This window comes from Electrona antarctica (assembly GCF_951216825.1).
Source record: "Electrona antarctica genome assembly, chromosome: 4".
Taxonomy (NCBI): domain Eukaryota; kingdom Metazoa; phylum Chordata; class Actinopteri; order Myctophiformes; family Myctophidae; genus Electrona; species Electrona antarctica.
Window position 1 is genome coordinate 33,411,509 of NC_136809.1, and position 15,897 is coordinate 33,427,405.

Sequence of the window (15,897 nt, forward strand, 5' to 3'; positions counted from 1 at the left end):
CGAGTAGAAGAAGCAAACAGTCTCCATGCTTCATGGACTAGTCTTGTGTGAACCCTCAAGTTTGTACGAGCGTGAATTTGTTTTCATTTTTGTTTTCAATCATTATGAAAAAGGACTTCCCCTTAAGGGCACAGCTATTCTATTAGGGCTTTATTATCACTGTGTTATGAGACCACATACTGTACACTCTGGGATTTCCAATATATGGCATACATGTATTGTACAAGTGTTGTATTCCAGGTTTTAAAGGTTGTTGCATTACAGCAAAGTGATACTTCTAGCTGTATCAATATTGGAAAAAAAAATTTTTTTTGTCCATATCGCCCAGCCCTACATCCGACACCCCTTGTGATGATCGTTGTTGTGAACTGTTTCACCACATTTGTTGCACAAGTAAGGTTTCTTGCCCATGTGCACTTTCATGTGAGTTTTAAGGCATGAGCGTTGAATAAACGATTTCCCGCAGACAGTACAAGAGTGAGGTTTGTCGCCGGTGTGAATTTTCATGTGGACATTTAGGTTTGAGCGATCAGCAAACAATCTCCCGCAGTCAGGGCAAGAGTGAGGTTTGATGCCAGTGTGAACCCTCATGTGATCTTTAAGGGTTGTGCTCCGAGAAAACAATCTCCCGCAGACAGGACATGAGTGATTTTTGATGCCGGTGTGAATTTTCACGTGAGCTTTAAGGTTAGCGACCTGAGTAAATGATTTCCCGCAGACAGGACACGAATGTGGTTTTACACCGGTGTGAATTCTATAGTGATCAGCCCAGAGGTTTTTACGAGCAAACTCCCTGTCACATTCGGGGCATTTGAAGGCTTTATGTCCTACGTGACTCTCCTCCACGTGCTTCATCAGTTCTGCATATGAGTGGAACTGCTGTCTGCAAAAACGGCAAATCTTTTGCTCTATACAGAAGATATCGTCACAATAAGTCCGGATCAGCTGACTGTCACCGGCGCTTTCTGACGTAACAAATCCATTTGTCACAGTGTTGGAAATACTGGTCTCAGAGTCTGGAATGATGCCACAGTCCACATGTTCCTCTTTTACTTGTGTGGAATGTTGAACAGTTACCATGGTATAAGGAGGGATCAGATGACTGTCATTGGTGCTCTCTGATGTGACAAATCCATTTATCCCACAGTTGTAAATACTGGTCTCACAGTCTGGAATGTTGCGGAGGTCCACCTGTTCATCTTTAACTTGTGGAGACTGATGTTGAACGGCCTCATCCTCCTGACTGGCCTTCAACTCCTGTCTAGGGTTCAGCTGTTGGTAAGGAAGCAGCTCCTCAGAGACAGGCTGGGAATCTGACAGAGAGAGAGAGAGATATCGATATTAAAATGTGTTCCTCCCCCATTACAATACCAGTTTACGTTATTTTCCCGTGTATTTTATATGACTTGCTGATTGGATACAATTGGTATCTTGAGCTGACAATTTATTTTACAAACACACACCCTAGACTAGTCTAGTGTCTTAGCAGAGATTGCTCTCAGAACTTTAAACCAAACAAAAATCACTTTAACTAAACTAAAAGGATAACTAATCATATCGTACCTGTAGTGCACTGCTGTATGTGAGGTCTTACTGTGTTCAGGTGGTGTCGTATGTCTTTTTTCAGCTGGTCCACCTCCCTCTTGGACTGAACAACTTGCTCTTCATATTCACTGATGGTTTTCTCAAGAACACCAAAGATCTCCTCAGCAGCAGCTGTCAGTCGTTCCTCGATAAACAATCTAATATGTTGTCTGCCTGACATTTTGAACCCAACCGAACACTCAAATCAAATCGCTAGATCAAAATGTCCCCCCCCCCCAAAAAAAAGAAGTACAGAGACAGAAGATAGCACGCTGAAGCTGTTGAATCCCTCCTTCTTTATACTCGTGTGTTGAATATTTTGGTGAAAAACGTTCCTGCTTCCGGGTTAGGTTATGCTTGGTTGTGTAATTTGTTCCTAGGTTGTGTGAAACTGTAGCTTGACCTTTACCGCCATCTGCTGGCCTGTCGGCTACTGTCCACTGTGAAACACCAATTTAATAATTTTGACAACCAGGAACGAACCAGGGAATAAAATACACTCATGTATTTCTCACTTTATGTAGCACTCTCGTGAAATAAGGGGGAGAAAAACATAAAAACTCGATCCTATATTGGACTTATTTTTTGTTTTCAAGGACAGCTTCCAAACATGCACCAAACTCTGTGACTTTACCCAGCATGTCATCAGGCGTCTACCAGACAAATACATTTATATAAATTTACATGGCAAGCAGAAGACCCAGAAAAGCTTGTTCGTGCACGTGTGAAAATTGGGACCCCAATTTACACTGTAAAAGATTTTTTTTTATTTCACTCAGTGTTCAGGCTAATTTGAGAAAATATTAATAAAATAAAAAAATCACACCCGTGTGAAGTGAGTGGTGCACCTCCGTGTGGGGGTCCCCGGAAGTTCCAGACCCACAGGAACACGGCCAGGGTTCCGGCGAGCCGCCCTGCGTCTGAAACGGTCGAGAGTTACTGTGTGGGGGTCCCCAGGGGTCCCCGGAACATCCAGACCCGCAGGAATGTGCCCAGGGGGACGGGCAGTTTCCGGCGAGCCGCCCCACGTCCGAAACGGTTGAGAAATGACAGTTACCGTGTGGGGGTCTCCAGGGGTCCCTGGAACATCCAGACCCCCAGGAATGCGCCCAGCGTCCAAAACGGTTGAGAAATGGTGAAAACCAACCAAGCTATTTTTGTGCTCGGACAGACCCAGGGACCCACATAGCTCTGTAATGGAGTGGTTGCACCACTCAAAAAGGCTTCAGTGGTTAACCCATTAGAGGTGGATTCTACAAAGCTCTTGTCTTGTTCTGAAAAACTATGTTGCTATCAGTGCAGTGGACCCAGTGGATGTATTTGGACACCGACGTCCCCCATCTCAAAATATTTTGTTCCAGGGACCCCCAGAAGCAAAGATGTTGTGAAAATGTTCACTGATCTTCGATCAAAGATTTGGACACATTTCTATTTTTCAAAAATAGCAGTTCTATGTGCTCGTGGCACTAAATGGTGCTGTATATCTGCTATTTACGGAACTGTCTGTCTGTCTGTATGTCCGTCCATCCATATGTATGTCTCTGTGTCTGTATGTCCGAGCACGGAAAGCTGCAACATCTAAAGTGGCCAGTAGAGTACAGCACAGAGTAAAGTGGCACAGAGTACACTACAGTACAAGCCCTGGGCCGTTCCTGGTGGTCTGGATGTTCCAGGGACCCCCACACAGTACACTACAATACAGTAAAGTACTAGCCTGGATCCAGCCCAAAGACCCCGCCCACTCTCTGAGTGGAGCTTCAAGAAAGCTACAGTCTGATAATCAGGCTAGTAAAGTACAGTAACTAACAATAAATGTATAGTTGCACCGCTCAGTTCACACATGTGTGATTTTTGAATAGCCAGATTAAAGTTTAAAGTGGTTAAAATCTAAAATGGCACAGATGTTGTCCTGGTTTTAATGGGTGAAAGGGGTTTGGGGGCTAGATCTTATTGAGCTAGATGAAACTTTAGAGATATGCATACAGAATATTATGATAATTACAGTACATATAAGTTAATAAAACAAAAACAAAAACACCTTTTATCAGGGTTTCTTTTACTGTATAATTTATGTAACAACTTTAGATAACTGCCAGACATGTGTAAAGCAAAAGGCCTGGGCTTCATACAAAGCACAAAATATCATACATAGACTATAACATTTTCCACGACAATACCCTTAATATAATATGTATTTAACAAATAATAAATACAAGACGGTATTCATTATGGATGATCAGACATACAGGACTATGTAAAAAAAAAACATAACAAGACTGTGCTAGTAGGGGCGTGGTCTAAGGACGGCCATCACTGAGGTAGGTAGTTGTGTGCCCGTCTGTCTGCTAGCGTGTTCATCGGTCATCTGCAGCCTTTAGGGGGACAAGGACAAATACATTAAACTACATTAACTAAAGTCCACCATTCCTTGTGTCACATATGTACGTGGTCACATGATACAGTAGTATATTTGTACACTCTCAAAGGTGAATTAACACAGAGGGTTTTACCGTGTAGTGTGTACAGTACCAACGTCAATTACCTGTACATGTAAATCCTTCCGCACCCTAAGAGCCACACAGCTTAAGTCGCTGCGACCAGTGCCCATATGCTCCACAATTTCCCACGAGTCCATCTGCTCACAATAGCGCTCGATGGTACATTGAAACCTGTTTTAAGACAGACCAACAGCCATGAGAGAAATGTCTGGTGTGAAATGCAGCCACCTTTTTCCAGGCTTTCATGTAGCAACAGCCTCTTACCTATCTTTCTGCCCTCCTATTATGTAGATCATTCCGCCAACCACAGCCACACCAGGCTTGCAGCGTCGCTTCTTCATAGGGGCACACATTGTCCACTGGTTTGTCTTGGGGTTGTAACAATGCACCTTGTCCAGGGTAAAGCAATCTACTGTAGTCTCACCACCTATAGATAATGAACAGGAATCAAAGGGATAGTGGCTCACATTTATTGGGCTTTTGTTGGTCTGTCTTCAAGTTATATTGAAGCTAGTTCTTTTATGAAACAAAGAGTTACCTATAATGTAGATCTTTCCTTTGAGTGTACAGGCAGTTGAATTATAACAAGAACCCTGCAAAGGAGCAACCTCTTTCCATACAGATGTTTCAGGGTTGTACTTGTGCACCTTTCTCCAGTTTGGAGTTTGGAGTTGGAAGAGAGCTTCCAACTCTTCCAAACCAATAATGTAAATGAGTCCATCTAGTGCGACAACAGAACAGATGTTGTGATGTTCTGGCATGCCGACAGACTCCACAAGCTGCCAGGTGTTGTTGGTGGGGTTGTATCTCTCCACTGATTCCACATCCAAGTCGTCCTGAAAGCCACTTATTGCAAACACATATCCACCCACCGTCACCAAGCCTAAGGACCATGTGACCATGTTGAAAGAGAGAAAAGAAACAAAACAAACCTGATCAGACCTGATGACCGTGACCTCTCCTTGGGTAACCAATTAAGGCAACAACCCATAGCACTTACTTCAAAACAAAATGTAATAATAATAATAATAATATGTCCTAATATGACAATATTACCCAAGTCACTGCGTGCCTCATTCATGGAAGCCATCTGCAACCATGAGTCATGGGAAGTGTCATAACGCCACATCTCCCTACTGTCTGAACCATCATGAAACTTTCCCCCTGCCAAATACACCTTAGTACCTGTGGTGGGAGAAGAGACAGATTAAGATTAAAAACCTTGAGTGTTAAAGAAATTAAGATTTAATATTTACCATTAATAAAACATACATTTCTGCCCGTACATGTTGTGATGGTGTACTTATCAAGCCAAAACAAAGTCAACAGAAATTCACATGACATACTGTAAGCTGCACCGTCCCAATATGACAGACCACTTCGGAATTCAGTTTGTTTTCAACTGTTTCCAATCAGTTCTAGCCCCCACATTGAATTTAGATGTCACCAGATTTCCAGGTGGAGATCTCTGATCACTTGACTTGTGGCTACACAAGATTATTCCATACCTAACACAACCAGACCATGAGAGGATAGAGGTTTGGGCAGAGGTGCCAGGATCTTCCTTTGATTGGTCAGGGGATCATAGCTTTCGACGATGTCAATCGCCTCTGTGCAATACCCACCGTCACCACCCACCATCAGTATCACTTTGACATGCAGAGAGATGGGACATAAACAGAGCACCAGTTAGCATGAGGACAGGTAGTCACAGCAGTGTAATGTGAGTGAGCATGTGAAATGTTATGATAGCAAGAATTAGCAGCCAATGAATGAATCAAGGATTAAACTTGGTAATATACATGAAAGTTATTACTAGTTATCTACAACAAAAAATCTAAATCAAAGCGTGAATTGTAAAATCAACTGACATAATGATGCAATAATTATATATACTCCTGTTTATGCAGCCTCAATAGCAAACTACATTTATTTATTTTTTAAAGACAAAATGCCACACAGAAGCAAGATGGAAATCTGAGTTGTTATTGCCAGGTATATTTGCACATTTGAAAAACTTCTCTCTGCACGCCCAACTACAAAAACAGTGATCCGTTTTGTTTCCACCATCAGTTAGTTGCAGCATGCATGTGTGAGGCAGGCAGGGTACCAGTGGATGAACGTGGCTGAGCTGTGTGGCAGGAGGGCAGTAGATTCTGGTTCTTGGCCTCAGAGATGAGCCTCTGACATCCCTGGGATTCCTGCACCACATCCACAGACTCAATTACATCATGGAGGTAGGAGGGACTGATGAGAGGCAGACGAATAAACTCGAAAACCTTAAAGAACACATAGAACACTCATTACAGTATGTACTAGTCCAACCGGATGATGTGAGAAGTGAACAACATTAAACATTACCAGCTCTAGAGATTTGAATCTCTACAGCTGCTGCAAGACAAGATGAGGATTCAACATTTTAAATGCTCCACTTGTTGTATGACTTGGGGTCATGTGATCAGTGACATAAGGTGTACTCTTTGGCCTGCTGAGTACACCTTCCCTATGTCACTATCACATGACGCCAAAATTCTAGACCTCCAGTTCTAGGCCAGACAAGTGGGGGGGGGGGCATGACATAGTTCATGTTGAAAATGAGTGGTATTCCTTTAGACTCCTTTAATAAACATGACCATATTAATATCAAATCTAGGACTGCGCCCTTTGCAGGTGCCATTGATTTTCATCATCTCATTAGAAATAGAAAATACTTTGAAATATTTTGATTATTGTTATAAAGCATCATGTGTATATGAGTCTTTATATCTATAATTATACAATGTTACAAGCAGATTATAATGCATTATCAGTATGTTTATAATGCATTATAGACATGGGCTGTTCTTTTGCTGCCACCCTCAGTAGCTGTCAAATTGTCCTTTTTTGACAGCTACCCTCAGTAGCTGTCAAAATGACGTCCGAAGCAGTAACTGGTTAATTTCCTCGAACTGGTTTGATACTTTGAGTTGCCACGGATTGGCTGTCCCAACGATGATAAAACCTACAGAGAAACCCTGTCGGTAAATTACTTCCGTGGCTTCTCCGTTGCGTGCTGGACTGGTAAACGGAGGGTCGGACTCGTGGGTTCGAACCTGGGGTGGGGTGCTGCAATTAATTGATGCAATAGACGACAGTGGCACATCTATATTTGTAACTAAACGTTATTTAATCAATACGTTTAATCAACATTGCAATGTGAATCTGGGCAATACAAAGTATTAAACTTTACCCTATGTGATTAAACATTTTGTGTAAATTTAAAAAAAAATGAGAAGGCTATTGAATCATTTTTAAAGTTATAAAAAAACATTATGTGGTTTTATATGACATGACTGTATGATTTGTAGACCTGCCTGCATGCTTCATTAAATTAAATCTGACATTATTAATGTATTAATTGGCCATAAGCAATACATTAGATGTGTCAAATATTTGAGTGTTCCCCATCCTAAACATAATCTCACGCTGCTCCATACAAACACTATTGTGTGTTTATTTTTGTTTCTTTACTTTTATTTCAATGTATAATTACAGTTTAGGCATTTAGCATACTCAATCCAGATTCATGAATTAGAGGATAAAACTCACATGTTACCCAAATAGTTGTTCAAAAATCTAATCTGATAATATAGACCTATTTACTAGTTTTGCTGTGTCCTGTATTAAGTGTTTCGCTGTCTCTGCTGCCTAAATTAAATGCAGTCTAGCATTTCGCCAGCAGATGTCACTATCACTGAAGCTTTGAAGCTTTAACCATTTTTAACCAATTGGTTCAAGTGGTTGAGTGCTTCTATTCATAAAAGCTTAATTTGCCCATACACTCAATACATCATGAGTGTATATAAGTAGAACCATCATCATTTGGTTCCATTATTTATACACTCAACACTAATGAATTTATAGTGTATGATTAACCAGCAACAGCTAATGGAAATCGTGATAGAATCCCTTCAAACTTGTCTTAAACAGTCACATTACTTTGACTTCTTTCACTTCAGGTGAAACAGAGAAGAGACTGACCTTTTCCAAGCTCTGCCTGCGAGTAGGACACTTGTTTAACCACAACATGGCAGCCTCAAACACCATCTCCTCCTTTGGCGCATTGAGATCGTCACTGGCAAGAATTTCCATCAGTTTATCCACAGAGACAGACAGGTACTCTTCCTAGGGGCAGAATAAATACCGAAGATTAGCTCTGGGCTGGGGTTCCAAAATATTATCACGCCCCAAAGGACACCCAAGCTCACATTGGTTGCGTCGTGAGCTTTGCTTTTTTTGGAATTTATTTTACAATAATGGCAAGCCTGCTATTTTAGCAAATTGACCATTTCATTCAAATTGATTCAGTTTTATAATCGATTAAATTAATTAGCTCAATTAACTATTACACTCCTACAGCAGACAAACAATTGTTAAATATAAGGATCCCTCAATCACTGACCTGCTGATAGACATCACCGAAGTGATCAAGGATGTAATCCATGCTGTGTTGCTCCAGTGTCTTACAGGAGTGGGTCTCAGCAAAGAGGTGAATGCCTACACAGTTCTGTTCATCCATGATGTGATGCTCCAGGAAACGACTGCAGGCCTCTTTTACAGCAGTAACATTAAACAGGTTTGCTGCTGCTAGCAGGGCCTAGACCAAATAATATATAATTTTAAGCACAGAGGCAGGTCAAAACCATGGAGACCATGATGAATACGGTTTATAAAATGTATGATAATAAATACCTGCACATTTGCTGTGGAGATGTCCACCGTTGAAGTGTAGGCAAAGTTCACCAGCAAACCGAACTCTTCAGACTCCACTTCATTGATGTTAACCTTGTGCTCTCTGGACTCCACCATTCCAGTTGTAAACATGGCCTGTGAAGGTTGAAAAGGTGGCAACAATGAATTGACTGGATTTAACATGATATTCAGTTCACATGAAAGTCACAGCCGAATTGAATAAAAGTAGCAGATCTACAAGCTCAGAGTCACAACACATTCTGAGCTTGTGGATCAGCTATTTCTTCTTTTTATTTTCTCCCTCTCTCATAAGAAATAGGCCTTCAGTGGTTTTCAAGTTCAACACCAGGTCAATAAATGTTCACATGGAAAGTTGAGGGTCTGCATTTACCTCAAAATAAGGACTAAATGAGGCTAGTACATTCCGATGGCAGGGGAAGTCCTTTCCTCCACAGCAGATAATGACATCACAGAAAGAATTGTTGAGCCGTAGCCTGTGTAGGCCCTCTAAGACCTTGTTGGGATGAGTCTTCTCCATGAATACTATTTTATCCATGTCTCTTTTGCTGCACCAGCCTATAAACCAGAGGGGGAAGGAATAAATAAATGTTTGCATGTTTTACATAATAATCATGGAGAGAGTATGACAATGTGACAGCATAGCAGGGATGCAATCACATTACCATTAAGACACCCTGATGGCGAGAAGCAGGCGAGGTCGCGTGCACGCAACTGCCTGGGTGACGGCAAACGGAAGACTGCTGGGCGAGCACTGGTACTTTGGCACGCGGGGGTCAGATCAACATATGGAATGAATTCTGTAGTGGCCATATATGGAGCGTGTCTTGAGTGTACAGGGTTTGGTGAGGTCAGATCAACATAAGGAATGTCAGAACAGGTCAGCTCCATATATGGAGATCTATGTGGAGTCAGTCAGATCATGTAGTATGAAACTACCTATGTGTTTTTTTGTTTTTTAACTTTTAGTACAAATATTCGTTGGATAGTTTAGATTGGACAGTGCTAGTTTTGGACAGAGAGACCTTTGCACTCAAATGACCACAAATAAGCTTTCTGGCTTTTCTGTTTTATCCATTTTACAGATATGTACAGTACACATAATTGATTGACGGTTTGAACTTGAATTAAATGTGTTTCAATAAAAACGTAAATAAAAAAAACAGACAGAACGGGACGACTCAACGGTACGTTATAAAATTACTTTGATTTAAAAATGCATGGCATTGGCATTTGGCAAGAAGCAGACACAGCAAGAGTAGCGCAGTGCTTCGTTGTCATGCAGTCTCCACCTTGTCTGTAGTAGCGGTTGTCTTCCCAAGTCTGCACTCTGCACGGAGTTTGGGTGCACCACTCATCCCTCGGGTATGGATGGAGCTCGACACGCAGCCTGACACTAAACTAATGTTTAGTAGTAGGCGCTAAGAAACAACGACGGTCACGGTGGGATTAGTCAGTCTAGAAAGGAGACCCCCGGCAGAATAATATTTAGTGGTTCCCTTGTTTTATAGTGACTTTAAATCAAGAGCTTAGACGTTTGCTGGGTTGCTTTGGCTGCTGTAGCAGCAGTACCAAGTGAAGTAAATGAATGGAAACAAAACAGGAAAAACGTGTACCTTCTTCGTGGGGTTTTATGGCGGTTGGCATCCAAATTGTTGCATTACCGCCCCCTTCTGTTAATCTCAGTATCTTTACTTACAGCCTATTACATTTTAACCAGACTTTTCTTTTATAATTCTACACTGCCTTCAACTCCCACCTCCCTCAGCTTTCACATTAATACAATGTAAGAGTGGAGATGGAACACACTAACACTACTATAGGCTTGATTAGATGTTCAAAGCACAATTTAAAAACAAGGTTGGTATAGCAATTAGCAACTATACTTGTTTGCGAACACATTTAACAAATCTCAACTATTACAATGGTTTGTACTGTAGGGTGCAATGGCATACAAAAACTGTAGGCCTGCATAATATTCTATTCAAATTTCTGCTTCAAGGTTTACAATTTAACCCCTTTAACACCGTAGTTAGTTTGCCAGGGTCCCCGGGCTCTATAGCCTACAAGCGTTATTTCCCTCTACACCAAATAGGTATATAAACTATGTTTGGTATCCTTTATTGAGACACTGGTGAAGCTCCTGCAAGCACACCACTTGTTTCCAATGCTTGCAAACATTCGTGAAAAACGTCAGACTGACTTGACCAGGATTTGTGTATTCTATATTTATTGATTCATCTCACACTTGGGTACAACAAGTAAACATTTTTCCACAACAGTAGGCTACAGCAGGGGTTCTCAACCTTTTTGGCCGGGGACCCCCGGAAATGCTTTGGCAATGTCTCGGGACCCCCGCCCCGCCCCCTCCCGACCCCCAATATAAATTGACTGCTACAATAACCTTAAACCATTTTGGGCGGGAACCCCTTTTGGTGTTTTAAGCATTGTTATAATTTAGCTATTGAAAAATAGCAGATCTACAAGCTCATAGCGAGCTTGTAGGTCTGCTATTTTTGAAAAACCGTGAAAATAAAAAAATTAAAAAAATCTTTTTTTTTTCTTTTTTTTTTGAAAGTAATTTGGGGACCCCATAAAATAATTTGGCGACCCCCCGAGGGGTCGCGACCCACGGATTGAGAACCCCTGGGCTACAGTGCAGGAGAAACATTGCCCAACTGTACTGGAGTCAGCCCCTTTGACCTTGAGGTTGAGGGACTAATAAGGAGGCACTAAAAGTCATTTCATGTTTGGATGCACTCGGGTTTTGAGCTCTGAAAATAGTAGATCTACAAGCTCACAATGCATTGCAGCTTGTAGAATTTTCAGCATGTAAAATTCACCAGTGACGCCATCGAGGCCTGCAAAATACAACCTTTCAGATGATTAAAAATATGACTAAGTCACACATTACATTTTATTCAAAAGAATAAAATGTAATGTAGATAGGTGTAATGGTAGAGACCACAGAAGTGAACCTTTCAAGCCTTTTCTCTCAACTCGCTGTTTTCTGCAAGATTACTCTATAAGCCATATCTCCAAAACTGGTGGGTCAAACTGAACAACCAATAGGTCAATTTGAAGCTATGATTCCCTGCTTTCATATGACATGAAAAAAACGAAAATTAAAAAGTCCCTCAGTCAAATGTGGTTATGATGTAGTGATTAACTGTTAATCACTACATACTATATGTATCTTGAATCCGTATTTTTTTTAAATTGGGTTTTTCCAAATAGTTAAAGCGGCACTATTTTTTTATGAATACAATGTAATTTTGTCCAAGCACTGTATGGTAGAGCATGTTAACGCAATATAACTTTGACCTGATGGTAAATGTATCCCCTGAGGAAGCAGGCAGGCTCTATTAGCTCAGTGGTAACAATTTCAGCACTTGCACAGGAAACCGGGTTCAAATCCGGGGTAGAAGAGGAAAGTTACATAGCGCCCGGCCGGGAGTCAGTACAATGGTGTGGGGTAAAAAGGCCACCAGTCCTTAACCAGTTCCTGAGCATCTTCAAAACTGTAAAACTGGTTAGACGGGGAGATTGTGGGATGGCCTGGCTCACAGAAACGCAAGTGGTGTCTCAGATGATCCTTGTCAACGTGCAGACGCTAAATAACAAAAATAAAATAAAATAAATTAATAATACATGAGATTAAGACAAAAGCATGTTGCAACATTTTCACTGACAAATATTATCTGTACTGTTTTCCTTGAATAAGTTCATATATTTGCAATTATATTATTTAGTCAGGTAAGTGATGTAACCTAACTGCACAATGTAACATAAATGATATGAAAGAAATCTTTCATATCATTGGATAAAATGATTGATGTCAATATTACGTTAATCTTTTATGTAATAATAATCTTATTATTACAGGATACAGGATTTAAGAAAAATCAAGGAATTCCATGATATTTTGCATGTTCCCTCCCATGCATGAAACTGTGTGCTGTACATATATATGTACGGCGTGTATGCTTGGAACTATCATCTGGTCATTGTACTTTTGCTTGAGTTATCCCAGTGGTTCCCAAACGTTTTAGCTCAAGAACTGGGAAGCAAACTAGTGAAAACAGCAGTTATACAAGCTCACAACGCATCACTTCATGCCGTGTTGTGAGCTTATAGATCTGCTATTTTCACTACTTCCTAAACTTTTTTTTTTTTTTTTTTTTAAGATATTTTTTTGCGGCTTACGCCTTTTATTGGTTTTTTGAAGGGACAGACAGTAGGCTGACAGGAAACGGGAGAGAGATGCTGGAAGACATGCAGTAAAGGCCGTGTCGGGCTCGGGAGTCGAACCCGCGGCACACTGCGACTCGATTACCAGTTGGGTGCCCAGACGGTTACGCCACCGCCTGGGCCTTCCTAAACTTTTTATTGAATTTATGGGAATTTTATTAGATTTCATTTTATTTATGAAATTCTGTAGGAAACGAAGAAAAAAAAAATTGGTCCGCAACCTAAAGATGGGTCCCAAACCCACTGTTTGGGAAACAGTGATCTAAACTCTTCCAACACTGAGAAATGCTCCCAACATTTAAAGTCAGAGTGAGAGTTCTGGACAAAAAGGAGAAGTAGCAAAAAGTGAAGAAACCGCAAAATGGTAGATCTGTAATCTGGCATGTGTCATGAATCATGATCCAAGGAATCCACAGAAAAAACAGAGTCTACTAGTTTAATATAAGTAAAATGTAATAGTTATAGGCCAATACATGAAGTGGGCTGTTGTAGTGGCACCATCAAACCGATTTGAAATATTTGGGGTGGAGGTTCTTCCTCAGCCTGCTGGGAGTGTAGGTGCAAAGTGTCATGGCAATCTAGTGCTATGTTCATGATTTATGGCATTTTATACAAAACGGGCCACTCCCGCAATCTTTGGAAGCCAATCGGAATGGAATATGAGTATATTTGTATGGAGGTTCTTCCTGGCCTACTGGGAGTGGCAGACATTAGTGAAATCATAATTTACTCCGGCCATCTGGCCTGGCGGAGACAATGAGACTTAATACATACCCCTCCATCTGGCAAGTGGAAAGCCACAGCCACATGGTCCCATACATAGTACTCGTGCTGACGTTCAGAAAGGAGGTGAGCCACCATTTGGTTCTGATATGGCTTACGAACCAGCTGGAACCTGTAAAACATAGAGGGAGAGAGATGTGTCTCTCACACACAATATTTATTTATGTCCACAATCCACATAAACAGAAGTACAAGAATGCTTTATACAAAGGACATAAACAGAACAGTGTTTCAGTATTGTTATAAGTATAGTTAAGTTAACATACTTGTCAGCCACAGCAGACATAAATCATGGATAACTGAAAAGAAGAAATTGAGCGTCTTTTCAAATTGTGCGGCTTCCTATAAAAGCTGATACTGAGCAGTAGCCTACCTTGCTAACTGTTTATCCCCCTGGCCATTTTGTAAGCGCCCCTCACAACAACCAACTTGTGCACGTGCCCTTGGCTACCAAAGGTTTCTGTAGGCTAGCTGTGAGATGATCTGCTCTAGCTGATGATATTTCAGCACTTTGGTTAGAAATGCTTCCTCCTGCTATAATCAAAGGTACAGCCGACCTCGAGAATGAACAAACTCCCTATGGTTTTCATTGGTCTTCACAGATCATCATTGCACAGGCTAAACATGCCTGGCTTCACAGTAGAATGCTTATAGCGCGCACGCACACGCACACACACACACACACACACACACACACACACACACACACACACACACACACACACACACACACACACACACACACACACACACACACACACACACACACACACACAGTACCTGTGTGTCTCACACATGGCTTCAGGCCTCCAGATGATCTGGCCATCCTTGTAGGCACAAACTGCATGTGGGCTGTCATCCAGGAGAGGGTAATTGTTGAAGATGTCATTGTATAAGTGGCTATGGACCACCACAGAGTACATCACCTCCTGTTTGTACAGCACTGTTTCATAGACACGCAGGATTGGTTCTGAGCCTACACACATCTAGGAAGGGACAAATGTATAACACTGTAAGTTAAGTACTATATATATATATATATATATATATATATATATATATATATATATATATATAAAAAAAAAAATGTACAGCACTGTCAAAAAAACTATTTTGCATCTTTGTTAAACATGTAATTAGTAATGTGTATTTTTGTCATAAACATGTTGTGACTAATGTATTGATCAACTGCCTGTAAATAAATATTACAGGCAGTACAAAATCAATACAATATCAAATAAAATGTCTAAAAAGTGAAAAGTGAAATTAAGTGCTCTGCTCTACCTCCTTGCTGTAAGTGCTCAGTAGCTCCTCCAGAGGGAAGGTCAATCGAAATGAGCCGTATCTCGAAGTGTTCAGGAAGGCAGGCGAGAAGCCAAACCGCCCCAGAAAGGGCTTCTGTGCTGCGGCTTGTTCCTCTGTCCTGTCTGGATAAGTGTCATGCAGAAGACGTGTCTCAGCCTCTCTGTCCCATGGTTGGACAGATAGGCTCCACCAGAGCATGTCCATTTGTTTTGGATCATTAGGATTCTGTTCTTCAACCTTGTCTTCATTAGCAGACGGTGCATGGAAGCTTTCTTCATTTGCAATCTCAAATAGTGCATTTGTGTCATGACTCAGATCAGTGACACGGAACTCCGGCCGGGGGTAGAGTGGGATATTCTCTTTGAATAAATACTGGTTGGATATGCCGTTAAGTTGGACTTCATCTTTCAGCTCTGTCAAATGTAAGTGTTTGCCTTTGATGAAGATCTCAATATATCCTCTCTTGTTCACACGTTGTTCCATGGTTGACAGTTGAGAAAAAAAGACGCACAAGGAAGTGTTTCACTTTCACAGAAACAGTCTGAGTGCAGCTCTTCTGCTCCCCTCCCCCATCAGTGCAAACAGCAAGATTAGTGAACTCAGGCACGTGCAGAGGGGGGGGGGCTAGGGGGGCTTGAGCACCTGCCCTTTTGCAAAAAGTGCCCTTTCTCAAAAAAAGTTTTTTCTTTATTATTATTTTATGGAAAGGGCAAAACAAGTTTTTTTT

The 15,897-nt window shown here is 41.2% G+C and overlaps 2 protein-coding genes across 2 annotated transcripts; both read right to left on the reverse strand.

Annotated features, from left to right (window-relative positions):
* Window positions 1–135: 135 nt before the first annotated feature.
* On the reverse strand, window positions 136–1,911 carry LOC306921593 (uncharacterized protein). The gene is made up of 2 exons (XM_079498795.1): window positions 1,564–1,911; window positions 136–1,313 (listed from the first exon to the last, which is right to left on the reverse strand). Exons 1-2 carry the CDS (start codon window positions 1,763–1,765, stop codon window positions 331–333), a joined length of 1,185 nt encoding a protein of 394 aa, XP_079354921.1. The 5' UTR covers window positions 1,766–1,911; the 3' UTR covers window positions 136–330.
* Window positions 1,912–3,629: 1,718 nt separating this feature from the next.
* Window positions 3,630–10,415, reverse strand: LOC306921944 (kelch-like protein 24). The gene is made up of 12 exons (XM_079499287.1): window positions 10,124–10,415; window positions 9,205–9,389; window positions 8,814–8,948; window positions 8,524–8,718; window positions 8,103–8,246; window positions 6,193–6,361; window positions 5,591–5,731; window positions 5,139–5,267; window positions 4,621–4,965; window positions 4,347–4,509; window positions 4,127–4,253; window positions 3,630–3,956 (listed from the first exon to the last, which is right to left on the reverse strand). Exons 2-12 carry the CDS (start codon window positions 9,367–9,369, stop codon window positions 3,939–3,941), a joined length of 1,731 nt encoding a protein of 576 aa, XP_079355413.1. The 5' UTR covers window positions 9,370–9,389; window positions 10,124–10,415; the 3' UTR covers window positions 3,630–3,938.
* Between the last annotated feature and the right edge of the window lie 5,482 nt (window positions 10,416–15,897).